This window comes from Puma concolor, chromosome B3 (genome assembly GCF_028749965.1).
Source record: "Puma concolor isolate L17-30 chromosome B3, mPumCon1.1.hap2, whole genome shotgun sequence".
In the NCBI taxonomy this organism is placed as follows: Eukaryota; Metazoa; Chordata; class Mammalia; order Carnivora; family Felidae; genus Puma; species Puma concolor.
The window spans coordinates 50,638,493-50,662,491 of record NC_141672.1 but is presented as its reverse complement, the minus strand read 5'-3'; the positions used below and the strand labels follow the sequence as shown (position 1 = coordinate 50,662,491).

The 23,999-nt window shown below is 39.5% G+C and overlaps 2 protein-coding genes across 5 annotated transcripts in view; both read right to left on the bottom strand.

Annotated features, from left to right (window-relative positions):
- Window positions 1-9,498: 9,498 nt before the first annotated feature.
- VCPKMT (valosin containing protein lysine methyltransferase) lies at window positions 9,499-17,344 on the bottom strand. 2 transcript variants are annotated; one of them, XM_025919689.2, is made up of 6 exons: window positions 16,536-17,344; window positions 16,328-16,438; window positions 16,087-16,159; window positions 15,151-15,270; window positions 13,715-13,819; window positions 9,499-10,613 (listed from the first exon to the last, which is right to left on the bottom strand). In XM_025919689.2, exons 1-6 carry the CDS (start codon window positions 16,799-16,801, stop codon window positions 10,599-10,601), a joined length of 690 nt encoding a protein of 229 aa, XP_025775474.1. In that variant the 5' UTR covers window positions 16,802-17,344; the 3' UTR covers window positions 9,499-10,598. The 2 variants fall into 2 exon arrangements, with proteins under 2 accessions (XP_025775474.1, XP_025775473.1); XM_025919688.2 differs by lacking the exon at window positions 9,499-10,613 and having other exon boundaries at window positions 12,907-13,819; window positions 16,536-17,316.
- Window positions 17,345-17,451: 107 nt separating this feature from the next.
- Window positions 17,452-23,999, bottom strand: part of SOS2 (SOS Ras/Rho guanine nucleotide exchange factor 2) — an 89,813-nt gene continuing 83,265 nt past the window's right edge. For all 3 annotated transcript variants that reach the window (XM_025919113.2, XM_086709788.1, XM_086709787.1), the window contains 2 exons: window positions 20,019-20,128; window positions 17,452-19,189 (listed from right to left, as the gene is read on the bottom strand). In XM_025919113.2, the coding sequence (XP_025774898.1) occupies window positions 18,680-19,189; window positions 20,019-20,128 (620 nt within the window). In that variant the 3' untranslated portion in view covers window positions 17,452-18,679. The remainder of the gene's footprint in view (window positions 19,190-20,018; window positions 20,129-23,999) is intronic.

Genomic DNA, 23,999 nt, shown 5'->3' with positions numbered 1-23,999 from the left:
GAGGAGATCAGGCAAGCAGCTAAGAGGCGAGGCCGGAGCTTAGGAGAAGGGGCAGAGCCAGAGGTCAAGACAGAGAGAGAATCTCCAATGAGCTTGTGGTTGGAATCACGAGAACTGCACCATCCATGAAGGAGAGTATGTAGAAGTGAGCTGTCGAAGGACAGAAGTCTGGGCAATCGCGAGGCAGGCAACAGAGAAGGAACAGGGACTCAGGATGGCGATTGAGAAGGAGCCGCCAGACGCTGGGCAGAAGGAGAAGGTAGAACCCACTGAAGTCAAACAGGAAGGGAGTTCCATTCCCAAAGAGAAAATGAATTAGATCTCCATGGTCAACATCAAGATTTCCAGTGTTGGCTCTGTACTCTTTATTTCACATTTTCCTTGATCCTTTTTACAGTGAACTCACAACCAAACTCAGTCCAATGAGCAGCCATGGACGCTAAAGATTTACAGCTTTCTGAGAACCAGTATTTCCACTCTGGTCTAAGTTGCATTAATTTGAGACCTAAGCATCCTATCATTAGTAACACCATATTCTCTTTTGGGTTTTCTCTCATTTTTATAGCATGTGGACCAAGTATTAAAATAATTATTCGCTGTGCTGCAATGAAACTATTGACCAGTAAGCATTAATTACTATGTTGATTTGGGGACAGAGGTACAGAATCTGAACTTGGCACATGAAAGGCAGGTTAGAGATCTTGGTGTTTGAAATACACAAATAGGAGTTATATGACCATCAAATCATTTAAATTGAGAACTGCTTGTTCCTGAGGCCAAGGGAAAAGACATTTCCAAGATTTCTCTTTTATTGGCTCCCTTCTTTCCAATTATTCTTTGAATTCAGATATTTCCCAGGATATTATCTTGGATGTTTTCTTCAATCTATACATTTGGAGTGATCTATAAGACCTTGCCTTTCACTATCTACCCTCTCCTCTGCCCCCAAACCTATATATTTAGCTGCCTATTACATTATACCTTACCAGGGCTGCAATGTGTGGTTGTTTAGGTTGTGTACTGCAAAAAGCACCATTGAAAGGGGACACCATTCACATTGTGGATATTGTTTTGAATAAAAAAAAAATTTAATAATTTGATTCCAAATTTATACAATTTGTATACATGACAATTTTCTGGTAGATGGCAGTAAAATCTCTAGTTCTGATAAAATTAACATATTACAACACTTTTCAAATAGAAAGTATTAAAAACATTTTTTTAACATTTATTTAGTTTTGAGAGAAAGAGAGAGACAGAGCATGAACAGGGGAGGGGCAGAGAGAGAGGGAGACACAGAATCCGAAGCAGGCTCCAGGCTCTGAGCTGTCAGCACAGAGCCTGATGTGGGGCTCGAACTCACAAACTGCAAGATCATGACCTGAGCCGAAGTCGACGCTTAACTGACTGAGCCACCCAGGTGCCCCAATACAAAGTATTTTAAGGAAAAAGAATCCTATCTGATGTGCACAAGGGCACTATGTGGGCTGTGGAGGCCCCGACTCTACCAGGATGCGCCATGGTCACCTTTGTCTTTTCTTGCTTTGCCTGCATCCACAATGGCTCTCAAATCCATCCCATCCTGTCCATTCTCACTGCTACTGCCTGAGTTGAGGCCCTTTACTTCCACCCCAACATCTCTCTGCTGGGCCATTTTAATGCCTCCTTCTTGATCTCTTGGCCTCATGTTTTGTCCTAGAGGTTAGTGTCAGAACGATCCTTCTAAAATGATTTCACTTGAGTAATTTCCCGTTTAATATCTTCTCATTGCTTAGAGAATTCAACTCACACTCCTGAATGTGCTATATAAGACTCCCCATGTCCTTCCCCTGCCCTCCTGCCTACCAGTCAGTCATCTATACACCTTATGCTCCAACAACACCAAACCTCATTTGATGCAGTTGAAGGTGCTGGTTTGGAGCACCTGATGGGTTGCTCACTGCATTCCAATTCATCCTTCAAGAATCAGCTCAATGGTCCCTCATGAAATCTTCCCTGATCAACCCAGGCAGAATTAACCATACCCTCCTTTGCACAGTCACTGTAGCTAATTCATACCTTTATTATTGCACTTCTCCCAGAGTTGCAATTATTTTTGCATGCCTATCACATTATGGATGAGGAAGCATCTTAAGGGTATAGATCGCATTTTATCAATTTATTTGCCCCTGGTACCTAACAGAGTATTGATGTGTATACTGGATACCTAAGGGATACCTGTTTTGCTCCTGCTTCTGGACCTAATTGAAAGAGTTGAATAAAATGTGTCAAATGTTTCATAGAAACCACGGAGGGTGGATTTGATAATAGGAGAAGGGAAGAGAACTTAAGTGTTTTGAGGATCCTTTTACATCAGGTGTTATTCTAGATACTTTACATATGGGACCTCAGCTTTCAGTTAAATGTGGAAGCACAGCAACAGGCCATATTTCACTTGCTGTTCCCTTTAGAGTATTTTGAAGAGTCTCCAGTAACTTCTCTGCTAAATTCTGCTTCTGCTAGTCTGCAGCAATGGGATCTTCATGGCTTCAAGAGGCTATTTCTCTGTTTCGTTTTGGTTTTACATTCTCCTGGGAAGTACCAAACCAGTAATGCCTAATAGCTTATTAAAGCCTTACAGGGTTTTTTGTTTTTTGTTTTGGTAAGAGCAACCTCTTTTCTTCTCCCCCATGACCTCCTACTCCCTTCCTGTGATGAAGGTGGAGTTAGAGAGGAGGTGAAAAAGTCAGAGTGGGACATAAAAGTAATGGATAGACATACTGCAAAACAGAATCGCTTCTTTTTGACAACTGAGGCTTGGTTTTCCCCTGGACCACGTTATGTGTTGTTTACTTGGGACGACTTCTTTCACACTTCTCCAGTTTGCAAGAGTTGACCAGTCTCAATTTTCAGGAGAAGCCTTCCTCCCTGCTCTCGTGCCCATATATTATCTAGTTTAACCATCACCACAGTGCCGGCCAGTGTGCAGCATTCTCATTTTATGGAAAGGGACATTAACAATAAGAGAGGTCAAGTTGCCCAAGGACATACAGCCAGATTAGGTAGTAATCAAGTGAATGATTTTCTCAAGAGAAAAATAATGTTCAAGCGTGGGTGCATAAAGGGAAAGTGACTGGACACAGAATGGAACTGGGGCTGTCTTCCAGGGCTAATGGGGAATTCTGTTCCTACTGGCCATACTAGGCTGCTACTGGGCTCTCCTCTGCCCTGGGATCTCAGGTTAACATCCACTTACTTTGGACAGAGTAACAGACGAACGTGGATGTTACATACACACTTGAGAGTGCAAAGAGAGTTTTGGAACAACAAAAAATTTTTTAAAATCTTTGTGACAATATTTAGAAAGAAGATAGCTATTTTAAAAGCATATTTTTTGTGCCTACGTTCATAAACGTCACAGAAATCCAAAGATATGCTCTGGTTAAACAATGAACACACTCACATGAGAGTATGACTTGTTTTTCCTGTTTTTAAGTTTCAAGAAACCAGGCCTACATTTGATGTGAATTATATGCCACGAGATTATTCTTTACACTCATTCTAAATGTAAGGATAAAGCTTCTCATCTAAGTTTTGGATAAAATATGCTATTTGTATTTGGACCACTCCAATACTCAGCTGTACCGTGCATTGCAGTACAAGCGGGTTTTCAGGACAGATTCCTAAAGAACAAAGTCAGGTACTGAATGTGGACACATGGGAAGTTTGTACTGTACACTCTTAACTCCAGCAATCATTTATTAATTTATTAAAGCAATGATGAGCCAACAGGTAGACCTGAAACTCACCCTGTTGATGCCTGGATTTCAGTAAATTAACAAAATGGAATAAAAGTTAACTTAAAAAAAAATTACTCAAAAGTGTTTAAAAGCACTGATCCATCAAGGGTTTAATAGACTGCCAGTAATACTTTATTAGAGCTAATAACATGAAGGAAATCTGATAACTATTCAAACATTTAAGCCTGTAAGCTCTACATCTATAATAGTTCTTTTCCAAAAGTCTTAATTTTGCTCTGCAAGGAACAAATGTCAGTTTTCAACCTTGTGAATATTAAGAAGTGCAAATTACTCTTCATCAAAATAAGTTAGTGCATTATAGGTAAGTAATAAATGCTCCTAAAAATTAAAACCAGCTATTTAGGGTTCATGACAATCTTTTCCATCACTTAAAAATAAAAAGACCTTGGAAATTTAATAAATGTAGGTAGGTCCATGTGCCTCTTTACACTGGCTGATGAGGAAGCAGATACAATTCCTTTGCGTTCTCTCATTCTTGTCTGTTGGTACATAGGTAGTTTGAGGGATTAGTTAAGCTAAACTCCTGGAACCCATCATTCACATGACATGGTAAAAAATTGTTCATCTGGGAGGTAACTGCTACAGAAGTGTTTTAGACTCACCTTGCTTTTAGAGTTAATACATCTAAACTTTGAAAATAGTCATGTGGATACATCAAGTCCTAGACTTCAGAAAAATGGTCTGCTGCTATACGTTTAATTACCTATTACCTAACTGGTCTCAGTTTAACAGATGTGATAATAAGAATCACAGAGCGAAGAAGTGGCTAAAAGTCCAGGGAGGTGGAATGTTAATCCTGGAGCACCAGACAGCAAGATCAGGCTCCTGTATTTAGAAATGAGGAATTCTATTTGAAATGAGGATTCCTTTGAATGCCCATGGCACATACTTTAAAACCATAAGAATGAGGGGCGTCTGGATGGTTCTGTCAGTTAAGCTTCCGACTTCGGATCAGGTCATGATCGCCCAGGCTGTGGGTTTGAGCCCCATGTTGGGCTCTGTGCTGACAGCTCAGAGCCTGGAGCCTGCTTCAGATTCTGTGTCTCCCTCTCTCTGCTCCTCCCCTGCTCATGCTCTGTCTCTCTGCATCTCTCTCAAAAATAAACAAATACTCAAAAAATAAAAAAATAAAATAATACCTTAAAATGAATAGCAAACAGGGGTGCCTGGGTGGCTGAGTTGGTAGGAGCATCCTACTTCGGCTCAGGTCATACCACATGGTTTGTGGGTTCGAGCCCCACGTTGGGCTTTGCCCTGACAAGAGGGAGCCTGCTTGGGATTCTCTGTCTCCCTCTCTGCTGCTCTCCCACTCACACACTCTCTCAAAAATAAATAAAATATTAAAAAAAACCCCACACAAACAGCAAACAAATGTTTTTCTTCCAGTCCATTTTCTTCCTTTTTCTAAAATTGCTTACGTGTTCAAATAACAGTGCTGTGAAACAGTGCTCTCAACCTCCTCCTACCCCAACCACCATTCCCACCATGATGGGGGAGTGATGTTTACACGGATCCTATACTCTCAAACAGATGTCCAGATTTTATACTGTCATATAGATAAAAACAGATTTCTACCATACACATTTTCCTAGTCCCTACATGTAAAGTAATTCCACCTCTACTATAATCACAATATATATTATTGAACACTTACTACGTGCCAGGCACATGAGTGCATTTCACATATTAAACTGACTTAATCCCCATGGCAAACTATTCAGTGGATACTATTATGATCCCCATCTTACATATGAGAAATCAAGCACACGGAGTTTAAATAACTTCCTCAAGGTCACACAGCTAGTAAATGGCAGAACTGGAATTCAAGCCAAGATAATCTGGTCTCTAGGCCTGTGCTGACACATGGTTTTCAGAATGCATGAAAAAAACATTATCATGGAGATAATTTGCTCTAACACATTTTTAAGTCTATTGTTTGGAAACTATCTTGTTAATAAAAATTTACATAAAATCTATCTCACAATTGATGGGCTCATTAGATCTTCACAAAACTCCAACTAATACTTAAGAACCTAAGACAATGTCTTAAATGACTCCAAGTATGTAACAGTTTTAACCTACCTAACTGGTGTAAATGGTTTGAGAATTCACTGCTTTCTTACTCAAAACTATGTAAAGTGAAAACTTTGCTTTTCCATTACTTTTCAGTCAGATTTTGTTGCCACATTTTTTTTTTCTGTATTTGAATTAGCTTGAAGGTCTCCATGGTATGAGAACTGAATATTCTACTTTTACAATGTTTATTATCAACGAATCAAAAACTCTTTCAAACCCTGATGTTCCTTGAGGAGAAAGAGAAACTGAATGTCAAGAAGCTGGCCTAAGCCTACAGGACGATGGTACAGCCAGACAGAGCTTCAGTCTTGTGATGCAAAAGCTACTTATTACTCTAGTGAGTAAAGTACACTGGTTTGAAAAGCTAATTAAAATTAATTAGAAGGTTCAAGTACCTCAAACATAAAATCATGTGTTATATAAAAGGTACTTTCAAGGTCAATTTTTCAGAACTTGACCAACTAATTTAGTTTCTTAAGTGTCTCTCACAGAAGATATCAATAGCAGGAAAATGGTTTATGAATTGCAATTTCTGTAGCTTTAGGAATAACACTCAGAAATTCAAAAGGTATATCAGAATGCAATCGGGGCACCTGGGTGGCTCAATCAGCTAAGCTTCCGACTTCGTCTCAGGTCATAATCTCATGGTTAGTGGGCTTGAGCCCTGCATCAAGCTGTGCACCGACAGTGTGAAGCCTGCTTGGGATTTTCTCTCTCTCCTTCTCTCTTCCCCTCCCTCACTGTGCGCAAGTGCTCTCTCAAAATGAATAAACTTTAAAGAAAAAGAATGCGATAGACATCACGATAAATCAAATATAATTTTATAAGAAAAAATTCCACTTCACTTACACTGTTGTTATGGTCTGAATGTTTGTGCTCCCCTCGCCCAGCCCAAAATCTGATGTTAAAACTTATTCCCCCAATGTGATGGTATTTGGAGGTGGGCATTTGAGAGATGAGTAGGTCGTGAGGATGAAGCTCTCAAAAGTGGGATCAGTGCCCTATAAAAGAGACCCCAGGGGGATCCTTTGTCCCTTCTGCCATGTGCAGTTACCATGAGAAGACAGCTGCCTATGAGGAAGTTGATCTTGGACCTGGAAGCTGCCTTGATCTTGGACTTCCAGCCTCCAGAACCATGAGAAATAAATTTCTGTTGTTTATAAGCCTTCCAGTCTGGGATATTTTGTTCCAGCAGCCCAAACACACTAAGACAACCATGTTATACTGGAAAACAACTCATGATAGGTAGGTTTATTTTATTTATTTATTTTTAAGTAGGCTCCACACCCAATGTAGAGTTTGAACTCATGACCCTGAGATCAAGGGTTGGACGTTCTACCGACTGAGCCACCCAGGTATGTTTATTCTTTAAAATCTAATTTGGTTCTCCTTTAAAATGCAAGTGTGATTCTAATTCAAAATATTCTATTTTAGCAACTTTCTTTTTATAAACTGTTTAAAGACAAAGTCAAGCAATGCCATCTACAGGGAAACTTTAGAACAACAGTCCTATTTCTATAACCCACGCTTCTTTAAATTAATAGAGCATTTATAGTCTGAGTTATAATATTGCATTTGGTATCATCTGGCAAGAAAAAAACAGCAGCTGTGTAAAAAAAATCCCAGTAACAATCATTCTGGGTTAATATTTCCTAAAATAATTAAAAATAACCTAACTTCACTCCCAAGTTTATCACACTTTAGTTATGAACCATACCTGATTGAGATTCAAGTTATGCAACCTCAAGAAACTTTAGTTTTAACTGGTATGCAGGGGAGACTCAAGTCATTGGAGACTGACCTGCAACAATTTCCTTTTTCCAACTATTGAACTCCCCTCCCCCTTCCTCTTGAGTAGCATCACCTTCCCCTTGTCGGATTCTCTAAATTTTCAGGTAAGTAGTTTCTAAAGTTCAGTCCTGTTTAAACCCTAGTTCACAGACCAGTCCACATTGCATTCAAAGCTCTTTCCTTCCCTATGCAGTACAGGCCCACTCTAATCATGGATGGGTTGTTTTCTTATTTCTCCTCCTTTTTCTCTGCTCTCTTTCTCTTGGGAAGTAGATGCTGGAACGCAGTGGTTCCCAATTTAGACCAAACACCCAAACCATCTGGAGCCCTTTGACAAAAATGCCATGCCTCTTACTTAATTGAACTGGTACCTGAACATGGTTTTTGTTTGCTTTTAATTTTCTAGGTGATTCCACATGCAGCCTAGTTTGAGAATCACTGCTTTACAAAAGGGGCTCCCTAATTGGCGACAACTGCATGCTGATAACGGGCCTATGGGTTTCACGGTGCACAGTGGCAACCCCTCCTTCCCCTCCCCTGCAACCCAGCCCTGGCAGTCCCTGGAGGTTTGAGAGTTGGCTGCATTCTGGCTGATCCCCAGTCCCTGGCATCACACCTCTCTCATTTATAGCACCTGCCCCTGAACTTCCTCATGTGACTGCACACGTCCTTCAGCCTCCAACTCTTAGGCTGACAGACCCATCTTTAATACCTCTCTGCCTGGCAGCCCCCGCCCTCCAATTCTATTCCTGTGCTCTGGAATAGCAACGCAGATATGCTAACCTGCTGAGTAAACACAAATCCAACCAGGTGGAGAAAATGCTGGGTTCCCTTCTTAAAGGCATCCTGAATTGTTCCCTTAGGCCTCCCTCTCGTGGTTTCTGAGTACAGATGCTCCGTGTCCCTTCTCTCATGACAGCCCAAAGGACTAAATCCCATTCCCCAACACTGCCTCTCCCTAGCCTCCCAGCTGTCTGTGGAATGGTGGTTCGGGACAGGGCGTTCCACAAACCGGCAGCCCTCTGTAAGCCCTGCAGTGCTCATGGGTCCTAACCACCAGTGGTGCCCTGATCTTACAACGTGGAGACTTGCTACCTTGGTACCTTTTAGTCTCTGTTTTGGTCTTACTCCAGAATAGGAAAAGAAAAATCCCATGATTTAATGTTACAAATTACTTAAATCTGCAGTCAGTAACTTACGTCAGTTCTCTGGAACAGATGTCAATGAATGTATGCGAATGACTTATTAAGGAAGTAAGAAGGAGTGGGAATAGGACAGGGAAGGAAGCACGCCCAAGCAAAGGGGTGATTCTGACCAAGCGGTAGAGGCTGACCTCAACCCAGCTCCTCCAGAGAGTTCCGGAGTGTAAACGTACACCTATGTGAGGTAAAGGAGCTGGGCTTTCATACAGAAATGTCAAGGAGCACTTCAGGCCGAAGACCTGGAGGTACTGAGTATTAGAAGCATAGTGAACAGGGGAGGAGGGTGAACAGGGATCTGAGGAATCTGGGTGGATCACTATAGCTGGTCAATGTCAGACTTACTTTTACAAGTTCTACAACGTTACCAAAAAGGCTAAATAGACTTCACTGATAATAACTGGTGCTATCTGTAACTAACAAAGTACCATATATTTAGTTTACACTGTTTAGTAAACTGCTTAATAAAATGCTAAGGGCAGTATGAACAATGTATTTTGAGAAAGAACAGCAAAACAAATTTTAAAGACTGAAGGAAGCCTGGAGGAAAGAATGGTTCTTTTGCTGGAAAGCCTGCTTTAGACATTAATTTTCTTCAAAACTATCTCTGAAACATTCACAAAATCACAGGGTCTCAAAAACAATGTTTATTTTAATACATAAAATGTGCCACCAAGCACCAATGCCTGTAAGTACCAGAATCCCATCCAGTTAGTATTATTCTTCACAACTGGTATGACTGAAGTCCTTGACAGATCCGAGTCTGAGCAGATGATTACCATCACTAACATAAAACAGATGACACAGAACCAAAATCATTTGCTAAATGTATACAGAACTACATGTGTAGTTACTTAAAAACTTTCTCTGTTCCATGTAAAAACACCAGTGATTTTAGTCATTTTCCTAGAAGATACACACAAGGAGAAGTGCAAGAGCCACATAAGTGCACAAGCCTGAAAGTGGGCTTTTTATTCTCACTCCATTCTCAAATGGAAGATTCTGTAAAGATACCTTTCCCCACTCCTGATTTCTTACTTTCATTCTTACCAACTCATTACAGTATAATTTACTATCCAACTCACATAGACATGTATGGTGGAGGAAAAGAATAAAACTTTGGCTAATTTAAATATAGAAAACAGTATTTTTGTTTTTTTAAATAAAAGAAAATTTAAATACTAAAGCTATCTTAGTAACAGCAATGAAGTGGAAGGTATATATAAAACTACTGCAGAATTATGTTAAAATAAAAATCTTTTTTTAGATTTATCTATCTTGAAGACAACTAAATTTTACTAGTTTCAATTTAAACATAATTACATAGTAATAGATGTCTCTCTTTAGAAATTGGATCAATTTATCCCTGGTTTCCTGAAGATACACCAAGTCATGGTTATGCTGCTTCACTGTTTATTTCTGGCAGACTTTGGCAAATCGCAATACCTATTTTCATTTGAGGAGTGACTGATGTGCAATTTTCTTTTAAGCAGAACCTGATCCTGAGCTAAAAGTAAACTAAGTTGGATTTCAGGCCCAATGGCAGGCAGGCAGTCAGTAATCATTTTTCGAATTGCAGGCAGCCCATGGTAGTTTTCATTTATATATCAAATCTCTACGGACATGCTGGAATAATCTGTGAACACAATCTTCCCATGCTGTATTCACATGCTCCACTCACATCTTTAGCTTACCCAGGTTGTTAGAGACTTGGGTAAGATGACTAAAGATTTCACGATGGAGATTTCTATAAGAAAAAAAAAAAAGAAACTTTAAAACTTTAAAGACGCTTTCTAAAAAGAAACTTTAAGTACTTACTGGGTACTTAATACTAGGTAATATGCCTAGTAATGGCTAAATGCAATTCAAAGGAATAGCCATGCATAATTTTTGGAGATGGTTCGTTGCTGATACCTAAATGCAAGCAACCAAAGAAAAATGACATACACTGGACATCATCAAAATTAAAAAGCTCTGTGCTTCAAAGGACATACTATCAAGAAAACAAAAAGACAACTCACAGAATGAGAGAAAGTATTTGCAAGTCACGTTCTGGTAAGGGTCTAGTATCCAAAATATATAAAGAACTGTTACAACTCAACGATAAAAAGACGACCCAATTTAAAAACAGGCAAAGTACTTTTGTAAAGATATACAAATGGCCAGTAAGTACATGAAAAGATATTCAACATCATTAGTTACTTGGGAAATGAAAATAAAAACCACAATGAGATACTACTTCATACCTACTAAGATGGCTAGAATCAAAAAATTGACAATGACAAGTGTTGGTGAGGATACAAAGAAATTAGAACCCTCAGCTATTGCTGGTGGGAACGTAAAGTGATACAGCAGCTTTGGAATACAGTTTATTAATTCCTCAAAAAGTTAAACAGAATTCCCATATAACCCAGCAATTCTACTCTAAGGTACATACCCAAGAGATCTGAAAACACAGATCACACAAAAATTCTCACATGAATACTCCTAATAGTATTATTCATTATAGCCAAAAAGTGAAAACGACTGAAATGCCTATCAAGTGATGAATGGATAAGGTGTAGTATATGCATGCAAAGAAATATTAAAACTATATTAAAAAAAACATACCTAAAAAAACTGTAAGGAGTTAAGTGCTGATGATGTAGGCTCCAACATGGGTAAACCTTAAAAACACTGTGCTGTTAGAAGCCAGATACAGGAAGCCACACAGTGTGTGGTTCCATTTATATGAAATGTTCAGAATAGGAAAATCCATAGAGAACAGACTGGTGGTTGCCAAGGGCTAGGGAGAGGCAGGAATAGGAAGTGACTGCTAATAGGTATGGGGTTTCTTTGTGAGGTGATAAAAATGTTTAGAATTAAAAAGTGGTGACAGCTGTGCAACTCTGTGAGTATACTATAAAACCAGTGCATTGTACATTTTAAAAGGGTGAATTTTATGGTGTGTGAATGTTACCAACTTTTTCAAAAGAAACTGATTCTGGGGCATGTGGGTGGTTCAGTGGGTTGAGCACTGGACTCTTGAGCTACTCAGGTCATGATCCCAGGGTTGTGGGATTGAATCCTTCATCAGGCTCTGCACTGTGGAGCTTAAGATTCTCTCTCTCTCTCTCAGGGCCCCTGGGTGGCTCAGTTGGTTGAGCTTCTGACTCTTGATTTCAGCTTAGGTCATGATCTCACAGCTGTGAGATCAAGCCTGTTGGGCCCCAGTGTGGAGCCCACTAGGGATTCACTTTCCCTCTTGCTTTGCCCCTCCCCTGCTCATGCTTGTGGGATTTCTCTTCCCCGACCCCTGCTTGTGCTCTGTAACAATTAACAATTAAAAAAAAAAAAAAAGTGATTCTTTGGGGGAAAAAAAAGGAAGCCTGTACATTTAGGAAACACAAAATCTTTATGCCTCAAAAAAATCCTACTTTCAAAACTACACTACGAGGGCACCTGACTGGCTCAGTTGGTAGAGCATGTGACTCCTGATCTCGGTATTGTAAGTTTGAGCCCCATGGTGGGTGCAGAGATTACTCAAAAATAAATCTTTTTTTTTTCTTCTCCTTTTAAATGTTTATTTATTCTGAGAGAGACAGGGAGAACGTGAGCTGGGGAGGGGCAGAGAGAGAGGGAGAGAGAGAATCCCAAGCGGGCTCCGTGCTATCAGCACAGAGCCTGATTCAGGGCTCAATTTCACAAACCATGAGATTGTGACACGAGCTGAAATCAACAGTTGGATGCTTAACCACTGAGCCACCCAGGTACCCCTAAAAATAAACCTTTAAACAAACAAAAACCCTGTACAACAGCCTGAGCTAAAACCACATTCCTTAAGACCTAAAACATTTTTAAATTATCTTTATATCTCCAGCACCATGCCAAATAAAAGTTAGTGGATCTGAATTACTAACCCCACTAGTCCTCTTTCTTTATAGTCCTAACACCTAGCCTTGATCTCCCAAATTGCAAGTTATTTGCTTTTGGCTAGAATTCACATAATGGGAAAACTTCATCAACAAATTCAATCAAAGCAAAGAGAACAGAAACAAGTGGGATTTACTAAATTAAGCATCTTTAATGCATAAACTTGACCATGTCTTTGCTTTATACTAGTCACATATACAGAAGGTGATACAAAAATGGATGAGACACAATTCTTCCTTTCTGCAGGTTCAAACTCTAGGCATCACAGAGGCAACTTGCATAAAATATAATTACTGTAACAGGTAAAGAAAGCAACAAAAAAGGGAAACATACATAAATTCTATTTAACAGAGTGCATTTTTATTTACTGTACAGACCTACCTTATTATATTTTACTCTGACAATTTAAAAGAATTTGGGGCGCCTGGGTGGCTCAGTCAGTTAAGCATCCAACTTCGGCTCAGGTCATGATCTCACAGTTCGTGAGTCTGAGCCGCGAGTTGGGCTCTGTGCTGACAACAGTGCAGAGCCTGCTTGGAATTTTCTCTCTCCCTCTCTCTCTGCCCCTCCCTCCCTCACTCAAAATAAATAAATTTAAAACAAATTTTGAATGATTGGAGAAAGTTCACAAAAGTCAGAACTAATAAGAGACAATACAAACTTATAAACAGCTGAGCTGAGTTCCTTGCTTAAGCTGATGCCCAATTATAAATCTCTATTATTTACAGATGGAAAGGACCTTTATAAAAGCAGCCTGCCTAATTTTAAAGGAAGAATCCAGGGAGATTATCTTAACACTGAAAGTGCCTTAGTTCAGTGAGTTATCAGAGCAGTTTCCCCACATCACAATCAACATCTACACCACACATTAGCTCAGAGACCATGCCCAGCTAATGAAATCTCCTCAGAGGATAAAGGAGCTAGGAATATATTTACCGGTTTTTTCTTTCTGATGTATAAAATATGAATATCTTCGCTTCGATATTCTTCATCATGTTTCTCCAAAGGAATTTTTTCAAAGTCAAAGTCTAGTTGGAGTAGCTATAAATTTAAAAGAGATATACTTTAAATTCAGTAATATGAAGTGTCCTGTGGTGACAGAAGTCAGAATGATGGTTAATTTTAGAGTACTGACTAGGGAAGGGCATGTAGGAGCCTTCTGAGGTCGTAAAAGTGTTCTACAGCTTTATGTAGGGTGGTGGTTGCTTGGGTGTATACACATGAAAAAGTGAGCCGAGCACTGGATATATGTGCATTGTACATGTGTTTTAAATCAACTGAAACAGTTTAGCAATATAAAATTTTCAATTATACTCTCAAAAGGTCATTAACTTTAATTGTCAAGAAAAATATAAACCATTTTAGCACATATCTGAGGCAGAGTCATATATTTGTTTTCTCATTTAAGTAAAGTAGTCCTTTCAGGGCTGTGTAGATGTACCCTCAAGAGGAGTCACTTGTAAAGTGATGGATTTTTGCCCATCAAAAGCGTTTGGGTGACAACCAGGGGGAGATGGGTGAAAGATACATGGGACTCTATATACTACTCTTGCAACTTTGTGTGAATCTTTATTTAAAAGTAAAAAGTAAAAAGGGAGAGGGGGAGGGGGGGGAGAGGGAGAGGGGGAGGGGGGGAGAGAGAGAGGGGGAGGGGGAGAGGGGGAGAGGGGGTGAGGGGGTGAGGGGGAGAGGGGGAGAGGGGGAGAGGGGGAGGGACAGGGAGAGAGGAAGAAACTGAAAGTAGATAGGTTTTCTTCCAGGACACGTGGGTGGCTCAGTCAGTTAAGTGTCTGACTCCTGATTTCAGCTCAGGTCATGATTTCACAGTTCACGGGTTCTTGGGATTGAGCCCCTTGCTGGGCTCTGCCCTGACAGCAGGGAGCCTGCTTGGGATTCTCTCTCTTACTCTCTCTCTGCCTCTCCCCTGCTCACTCTCTCTCAAAATAAATAAGTAAACTTAAAAAAAAAAAAAAAGCAGATACGATATCTTGGTCAAAGCTTTCATAAAAACATAGAGAAAACCACAGAGGTAAAAACATATATCAATGTTTCCATGATGTATACTCCAAAAGTAATACATACATCAATATGTTCCCCAAAGCTAGCACAGTGTTTAATCAAGAAACATTATTTTAGATTGTTCTCTAAATACTAGATCACCTAATTAGAAAGAAAAAGAAATAAAGGATTAGAAAAGATGAAAAAAGTGGAAGGCTTAATAGAACGGTGGGCAATGAAAGATCCTCTCCTTGGGTTCATACAACCAGAATGTTTTCCCCACTCAAGAGTACCATAATATACTTGAACACACAGTCACATACAGCCTCACAGAAGGGTAATCAGTACAAAAACATATCTAGTACAGTACTTACCTCAAAATACTTTTTCTCAATTTCTGGATTTTTTCCCATAGTTCGTTGTTCATAACAACATATAATACAAGTCTCAAATCCACTAAGATCTTTTAGAGTTTTCAACAATGGCTCCAAAGACTGTTCAAAAAAGGATATAGTTTTTATTTATGATTTTTAAAAATTTATATTTTTACTATACAAAGGGGGCAGGGGAAGTGGAGAGTAATTATAATTCCCCTCCAACTTATCCATCTTTGAATCAATCCAACAAAGTACACGTGGTTAAAGCTCTGTAACTAATGACTGGTAAACTTCTCTTAACTAATCAACCATTACACTGATTTCAATTTCCAAAGAGAGGAGTTAAGTGACTGCATTTTGGAATGCCCATGGGAAAACAAATGGAACTGACTTCACCCTTAAAAAATTAATTTTATTTAATCTATTTTAATTTAGGATTTTGCCCACAAAGGCAAGTCTGACAATACCTTGAACATAAGTTAGCTCAACCCTCGTTATTTTAAAAATGAGTGATGCCCACAATGCTATACAAACGGATTTTTAAAAATCATTCTGAATAATTTTGCCACAGAAAAATGAATTCTTTACAAAGCAACTTAATTCTCAATGTCATGGTCAACATGTTCACGAGGAAGAGCTTTAAAAAACTTGGCTTTTCATAACATCCAAATGGCAAAATCCTTTTAAAATCTTACAGAAGCTTCTAGTAAAATGCACATGACACTTTTCTCAACTGTTTCAGAGGTATATATGTTTATCATGAGTGTACATATACAGTTCCTTAAAACTTATTTTCTCTTTACTGTGTCATCAACTTTAGGACAAATATCCTGCATTTAGAGATGTTAAAATGGGAAGAAATGTGCACTATGAAATCCACCAGTCATGGTACCACTTCTAAAGGAAGGGCACTTCGCTCCACTGAGTACTTACCTCTTCGTAGTATATGCAGTCGGCCATCAGTATGTAGTCTGGTGGAGAAGACAAGTCTTCTATTTCTTCCCCCCTTAAAAATGTCAACCAAATATTTTATTTGTTGCTTTAATAATTTAAAATACAGTTTTTATAAGCAAGGCCTGAAAAGTCCCCTTCGTATTAACTATGCTTTTAGTGAAATGCAATTTAAAGCAAACTACAAATCATTACTTAAAACAAGCTGAAAGGCCATACAAACCATTTCAGTACCTTGGCTTGAATAGAACCAGTGACAAGATGCTCGTTCATATTAATATTCATCTTCAGCAAATCTTGCAATTCTTCAAGATCTGTGACTACAACATCAGCCCTGTAAAATAAGGTGGATTGAGGTGTAGGCACAAGTATGGTAAACCAGTAATGTGGGTTTCCCGAACAAAGCGGCGCCCCCTCCTGCCAGCTCTTACCCGAGGGTAGCGGCCATGAGCCCCACGGCCCCTGTGCCAGAGCCCAGTTCCAGCACCGACCGCCGGCTCAGAGCGTGGGCCCCATCGCCGGAAAACTCGGGCGTTTCCAGGTACTTAGAAAGAACAATGGCAGCATCCCAAACAACGCAGCCCACGCCGCCAGAGCCATACTGCTGCAGTCGTAACACTGTGCCATCTCGCTTCTCCAAAACTCGAACAAAGTTCCGCAGTGGGTCCTCCACGGAGGACTCCAGGGTAGCCGCCATCGCTGCCCGGCAACAAGAGGCGGCGTGCGCGGTGACGTCACATCCACACGCACCGCCCCAAGGGCCGACCTGAAGAGGGCCCGGCGCCTCCTAGCGGCGAAGTTGGGCTCCACAGCGCGTGCGCAAAGGCACAAAGCCGGGAAGGCAGCGTTACCTGGGCGTGGTCGAACACGAGGCCACCCGCTTCCCCAGCGTGCTGGTCTGCCTCACTCCGCTCAATTACAAGTCAGGCCTAACAAACAGGTAGTTTAAATCACTCTTCCAAAGCTAAGATTATAAACTGCTCTTTAAAAAACAAAGGCAACCTCAGAGTGTTTTTACCTGGAGACTAATTCGCATGGTAGTTATTGGCCTTAAACCCAGGCAGGTTCCAAGATCCTACCAAGGAAGGCTATAATCCTTATCAAGAGTTCCCTAGCATGTTTCTAATTTTTCATCTGAATGCATAAAAATAGTTGCTGGAAGCTTGCTGACTGCATTTTGAAGGTTAAGACAAAAGTAATCCTTCTAAAATTTACATCACTTAAATTCTTTGGGATTATGTAAGGTAAATTGCACAAAATATTGTAAATAATGTAGGTGTATTTATTTCCACAGAACTCAACAATCTCTCCCCTTGTTTCTTAAAATGAAAACACATACTTTAAAAATCTTTTAAAAATTAAGACTGGGGTAATTTATTAATCTTGTTAAGAACTCTGATACAAAGCACAGTAAAAGGCCACAGACCAGTAAATAAACAACGTGGCTTTTGGCTACTTTACAACTGCTGCTACAACACTATTAGCAAAACACGCTTTTTCATCACTTTGAACCCAGGAGTCCAAATGGCAAATAAAAGTTTTATTCACTTCTCTGAATAAAAAGTTCAATAAAGCTTTAAGTATTTGCTGGTTTAAATGTTACCAATGTAAAAAAAAAATATTTAAAAAATTTTTAGTTAACATGAAATTTATAAAGTTACTAGGTTTTGAGGGCAAAGCAGTTGGTTCCTATGCCATAAGAATTTTTCCTCTGAATTTCTGAATTAGTAAAGTAGCAGATTGTATTATAGGCCTCGAGTCACTTAAATTTATATAGGTTATTAGCATTCTCTTTAAATATACAATATAAACAAAACTGTACATACATGGCATATTAACTTTGTTTTCCAAAACAATAGACAACTCATTAGCTAAAGACACCATAGTCTGCAAAAACAAAAGGCACATCTGAATGAGATACATGCCCTTTCTCCCTCTATGATTGGGTTAGGTAGTCTCTGTATACATTGTGACAAAATAATAAACACTTACAGTGCATTCTACTATTTTCATTCTATTTTTCATTTTTGTCTTCAGCAGCAAATTCTGGCATTTAAGACATGGCATTTAAGAGTTTAAGAACAGTGGGTGTTTTTCACAATTCTCCTACATGTAAAAACTAGAAGTAAAAACTAGAAGATGGTCAAAGAGTTTTAAAAATCAGTAATACCACACACCCCCTAAATCTGTGTAAATTCATTGCCTTAAAAAGGCATCTATTACTCAAATTTGAAAAATTCCACAAATGCACTATCCCCTTTTTCAGTGCAATCAATGTCACTTTAAACCATATTTTAGCAGAGTCTACAGTGCAAATATAAATTCTTTATACTGGCCTTTTGGCAGCACTGAGGATCCAAAACAAGGCAATGCTACTGATCACCTGAGGATCATGGTAAAGGACTTCTGTATTTTTATTTTTCGGATTTTTAAAAGCTTATTTGATCAGTAGCATTTTTGTAAGAGCATTATTTGTAAAAAGTACTAAAATACTATGCCTTTTTCTGAATAAATTAAAAAAAAAAAAAACCTTTACAAATACCATTCCAGTGTCAATGACTACATATGGCTAAGGTCATTGAGGAGTTTCTGCATTTTCTAGCAAAGGCAGTCTGTACGATGGGGGGTGTGAAAGCTCCCGTTTATAAGTCTTTGGTGGCAGTTTTGGTAGGTGAGGGCTTGAATTCTGCCTTGGTGGAACAGGGGGAGCTTGAGGATGAGCAAGGTTATTGTGACTGGAACTGAGCGCATAGCATCGACGTGGTACTCTTGGAGAGGGTGTGCTAGGAGGAGTATTTGGTGAATTTGGACAGGTACTAATGTCTCTGAGCCACTCTGGATCTCTGTGAAGATGTCCTAGTGGAGGTGGCTGAAGATTAAATGGACAGTTTATAAAGTGTTCTGGAGGCCGAAGGGGAACTGGTGGAGGGGTATCAGGAAGAGGATCTCTCGGCGGTGGTGGAGGTGGACTATGCAGAGGCCCGTCAAATGCACCAGTAGGAGCAGGAACTCTGGGTTTTACCTTTGGAGGAGGAGGTTGTCTTGGTGGAATAGCAGGGGGGTCATCATCAGATTTCGTATTTCCCTAAAAAAAAAAAAAAAAATTAACTTATACCTCCATTCTCCTGAAAAATCTGTTAAGAAAGCTTTCAAAAGACTGAAAAATTCTTATGTGTTCAGTTAAATCGAGAGGTTCAAAATAGGTTAACCTAATTTAATGATCAGATTTATCAATAATTTACTTCCAGTATAACTTGGGGCCCAGTTTAATATTTTTATATATGAGATGTTTTAATTGAAATCTTAGAACATAAAGCCTCAGGTTATCTTGTAATTATAATAGGCAAGTGAGTAAAAAGGATGTATAGTTCTGTGAACATTAAAATACATAATTCCAAGGGGACTTAATGCCTAGCTTCTGCTTTCTGGTCATCTACTTCTGCTTTCCCCAGTGAGGTTCTCAAAGTGTGATCCAGGAACAACAGCACCAGCATCAGTAGGGAACTTGTTAAAAAATGCAAATTGTTGTGCCCCACCCTAGACCTACTCAATCAGAAACTCTGGCAATCTGGTTTTAACAAGCCTCCCAGGTGATTCTGAAGCAGTAAAGTTGGAGAAGTGCTGGTTTAAAGTTTCAAGAATGCTTTGAATACTAAAGTTTTTTCCATTTCTACCAGAAAGAAAACATACTTCTAAGTATATGTGAATCTGCCCAGCCTCTTTTTAGAAAAAAATATTCCAAGAATTAAGCAATTATTTAAAGTATTTTTCAAATAAAACCAAAGTGTTTTAAAACCTTAAAGGGTAGCCAACTTATAATCGACAGACTTCTTATAAGAACAAGCACTGTTCTGAAGATTCACAACTTTGAATAAGTTGAGTAAGTTAAGGCAAACCTAAGTCCTGTTGACTACCTTGGAATTTGAAGCATCATGATCAAACTTTTTTCGAGGAGGAAGTGGAGGAGGAATCAGTGGCTCTTCATTTAGTTTATGTAAACTACCACATGAACTGAAGAAAGACTCTAGGGGTAAAAAAGATTAGTTTAACCACAATTCACAGTGCAATCATAAGACAAGACTTTATTTCAATACGTGATCAACTCTGCTACAGCAAATGTCAGAATGTATTGTAGCTGATGGTTGGTTTACCTATCCTCTCCACTAAAAACCGTAAGCTTTTTGAGGGTAGTGTGTATTTATTTTTGTATCCCTAAGCACTAGTACAGTGGTAGTGCTTGATATATGGCAGGTACCATGGCTACATGAAGACATACAATTTAATTAAAATTAATAATGAGATTCTGTATCTCAAAAGGCTTTTTAAAATCTAAAACAAACAAACGTATTTGTATATACTGTAGTAACTTCCAGAGAAAGAGCATACATAATCATACATAATTCTGAAGCAGCTAGTATCAGATACATTTCTACACAGGTAATAAAACCTCCAAATAGGAGAGCAAAAGGTAAGGTTGTATCAAATAACCCTTTCTCTTTATTAAGTTTCTCACTGATAAAGGACATGTTATATAACCACATTAAAGAGAATTTACAAGATGATAAAGTATTCAGGAGAAAATTCTATGCCAAATAGACATAGAGTATGAACTGTTTTCTGGGGCACCAGGGCAGCTCAGTCGGTTAAGTGTCTGACTCTTGATTTTTGGCTCAAGTCATGATCTCACGGTATGTGAGATTGAGCCCCGCATCAGGCTCTGCACTGACAGTGTGGAGCCTGCTTGGGATTCCCTCTCCCCCTCTCTCTCTGCCCCTCCTCCACTCTCTCTCTCTCTCAAAATAAACAAACATTAAAAAAGTACTATTTTCATTTATTTCTTTTGTTTTTCATATGACAAAAATGCCTATAGTTAAGGACCAAGTCTATTTGATCTCTCTCCATAAACAGTTGTTATAAAAGCAGTGACCATGTCTCATTTATCATTATACTAAGATTGAGTTCACAGGAACTAGTTGGGAAAATTGACGAGTTTAATTTTAAACACATTGTGTGTGAACTGCTTATGCAATATCCAAGTAAAGATGTCAATCTCATTACTCCACGTAAAAAACTGCTGACCTGATCATGTGACTCTGCAGTCACCTCATGGGTCTTGTTACCTCAGGGTGTCAGTAGTGGAAAAAGTATGCCTATGGGGTCTTGGCAGATGCTGTGGGATGTTAGGCAGAGCACTATGTGCTGTGGATATATTCCTTTGGCCTGCCCAACATCCTTTGCCCTGTCTTTGGATGCAAACTACTCTTGGTGATAGTGAGTCTATCTCATGTGGTTTAGTTGGCCAATTTGGCCTAGTGCACCCAACTCCAATCAGAGAAATAACAAGTGTTGGTGAGGATGTGGAGAAAAGGGAATCCTTGTGCACTGTTGGTGGGAATGTAAACTGATGCATCCACCATGGAAAACAGTATGGAGTTTCCTCAAAACATTAAAAATAGAAATACCATATGATCCAGTAATTCCGCTACTGAGCATTTACCCTAAGAAAACAAAAACACTAATTGAAAAAGATATATGTACCCCTGTGTTCAGTGAAGCATTATTTACAATAACCAATATATAGAAGCAACTCAAGTATCCATCAATAGATGAATGGATAGGGACGCCTGGGTGGCTCAGTTGGTTGGGCGTCCAACTTTGGCTCAGGTCATGATCTCACAGTTCATGGATTCAAGCCATGCGTGGGGCTCTGTGCTGACAGCTCAGAGCCTGGAGCCTGCTTTGGATTTTGTGTCTCCCTCTCTCTGCCCCTCCCCCACTCATGCTCTGTCTCTCTCAAAAATGAATAAACATTTTAAAAAGTAGATGAATGGATAAAGAAGATATGGGGTGCATGTGCGCGCACACACACACACACACACACACACACACACACACACACACACTGGAATATTACTCAGCCACAAAAAAGAATGAGATCTTGCCATTTGTGACAATATGGATGGACCAAGAGGGTATGCTAAGTGATAAGTCAGACAAAGAAAAAGCAAATACTATATGATTTCACTTTTATGTGAGTTCTGGAAAAAAAAAAGCCAGAAACAGACTCATAAACACAAAGAACAGACTGGTGGCTGCCAGAGGGGAGGAGGGTAAGGGAATGGACAAAATAGGTGAAAGGGATTAAGAGGCACAAACTTCCAGTTATAACATAAATAAGTCCAAGAGATGAAAAAAACAGCATAGGGAATATAGTCAATATTATAACAACACTTATGGTGAACATGGAGCAATATAGAGAACTGTCAAATCACTATGTTGAATATCTGAAACTAATATAATACTGCATGTCAACTATACTTCCATAATAAATACTTTTTTAAAATTTTTTTTTTTTTCAACGTTTATTTATTTTGGGGACAGAGAGAGACAGAGCATGAACGGGGGAGGGGCAGAGAGAGAGGGAGACACAGAATCGGAAACAGGCTCCAGGTTCCGAGCCATCAGCCCAGAGCCCGACGCGGGGCTCGAACTCACGGACCGCGAGATCGTGACCTGGCTGAAGTCGGACGCTCAACCGACTGCGCCACCCAGGCGCCCCAATAAATACTTTTTTAAAGTAAGCTCTGTGCCCAACATGGGGCTTGAAACCATGACCCAAGATCATGAGCTGCATGCTCTAATGACTGAGCCAGCCAGCCGCCCCAATAATAAATATGTTTTTAAAAGTAAAAAGGAAAACAAAGAAGGGGGCACAGGACTCACTCTTTTAACATGATCAGATTTCTAATCTACCTTCCTTTTATACATGTAGTCCTGTGCTTCAGGGAAAGCTGACCTTATCCCTTAAGTCTGGAGATGGGGCCTGATTAGACCAAATCAATAGAGTAATCCAATCCTTCAGCCACAGTGACTGGTTTAGCTGAAGGCATGTTACCTAGTTTACATTTGGAAGATGTGCTAGCAGCTACTGAAAACAAAGTTCCTTGCCCTTCTGGAAAAGTACTCTGCCAGTCTGTCTCTCTTTTCTGTACCTCTCTTTTCTTCTTACCTGATGGAATAAAGAAGCAAAGCACACAAACTGTTATGCTCCCGCTACCACTCTTATGACCCTGAAGAAAAACAGTCTTAGATAAAGCTGGTAATTTAGCCAAAACAATGAAGAGTTGAAACCTGGTCTTTGATAACATCACTCAGCCACTGATTCAACAAATCTTAAAGTAGCTTTCCTCTAGACTTCCAGTTATGTGAATCAGAATGTTTTTTTACTGTTTAAGTCAGACTTAAGTGGGTCTTCCCTTCCTTACAGAAACACACACTCATGGAAGTGGAAAATATCTAAATGATGGTAGAAAAGCTGTGAGAGCTTCTGAATATAGGTCTGACTCTACAGTCAGACCACAAAACCACTATGTTATACTTCTCCATAGCAGGCAGTCAACAATCCTTGCTGAAGCATCAACACAATTTTATTTTTCTATCAAGAACACTTCCTTGGGGCACCTGGGTGGCTCAGTTGGTTAAATCTTGGACTTCGGCTCAGGTCATGATCTCACAGGTTATGAGTTCAAGCTCCATGCCTGGCTCTGTACTGACAGCTCAGAGCCTGGAGCCTGCTCAGATTCTGTGTCTCCCTTTCTCTCTGCCCCTCCCCCACTCATGAGCTTGCTCTACCTCTATCTCAAAAAATTTAAAAACGATAAAAAAAACCCCACTTCCCTACAAGATTAGTGTTTGTGAGCATTTTAAATAGCTTTAGTGTTTAAAACTAGAATGTAGGATAATTTACTAAACAATTTCTGTAATATTAGTTAGCTATGTAAGTTACTTCCAATTTTTTTTTGCCATCCGTCCATCCATTTATTCAACAAATACTTGTGCACCTGCTATAGTGCCAGGCGCTGTTCTAGGCACTATGGCAATATAGTAGTGAACCA

Excerpts from the sequence above, each read along its gene's own strand:
- VCPKMT (XM_025919688.2), bottom strand. The coding sequence starts at position 16,801 with ATGGCGGCTACCCTGGAGTCCTCCGTGGAGGACCCACTGCGGAACTTT. Across the intron at positions 16,439-16,535 it reads CTCATGGCCGCTACCCTCGG|GGCTGATGTTGTAGTCACAG; the intron begins GTAAGAGCTGGC and ends CTTATTTTACAG. Across the intron at positions 16,160-16,327 it reads CAAGCCAAGGTACTGAAATG|GGGGGAAGAAATAGAAGACT; the intron begins GTTTGTATGGCC and ends GACATTTTTAAG.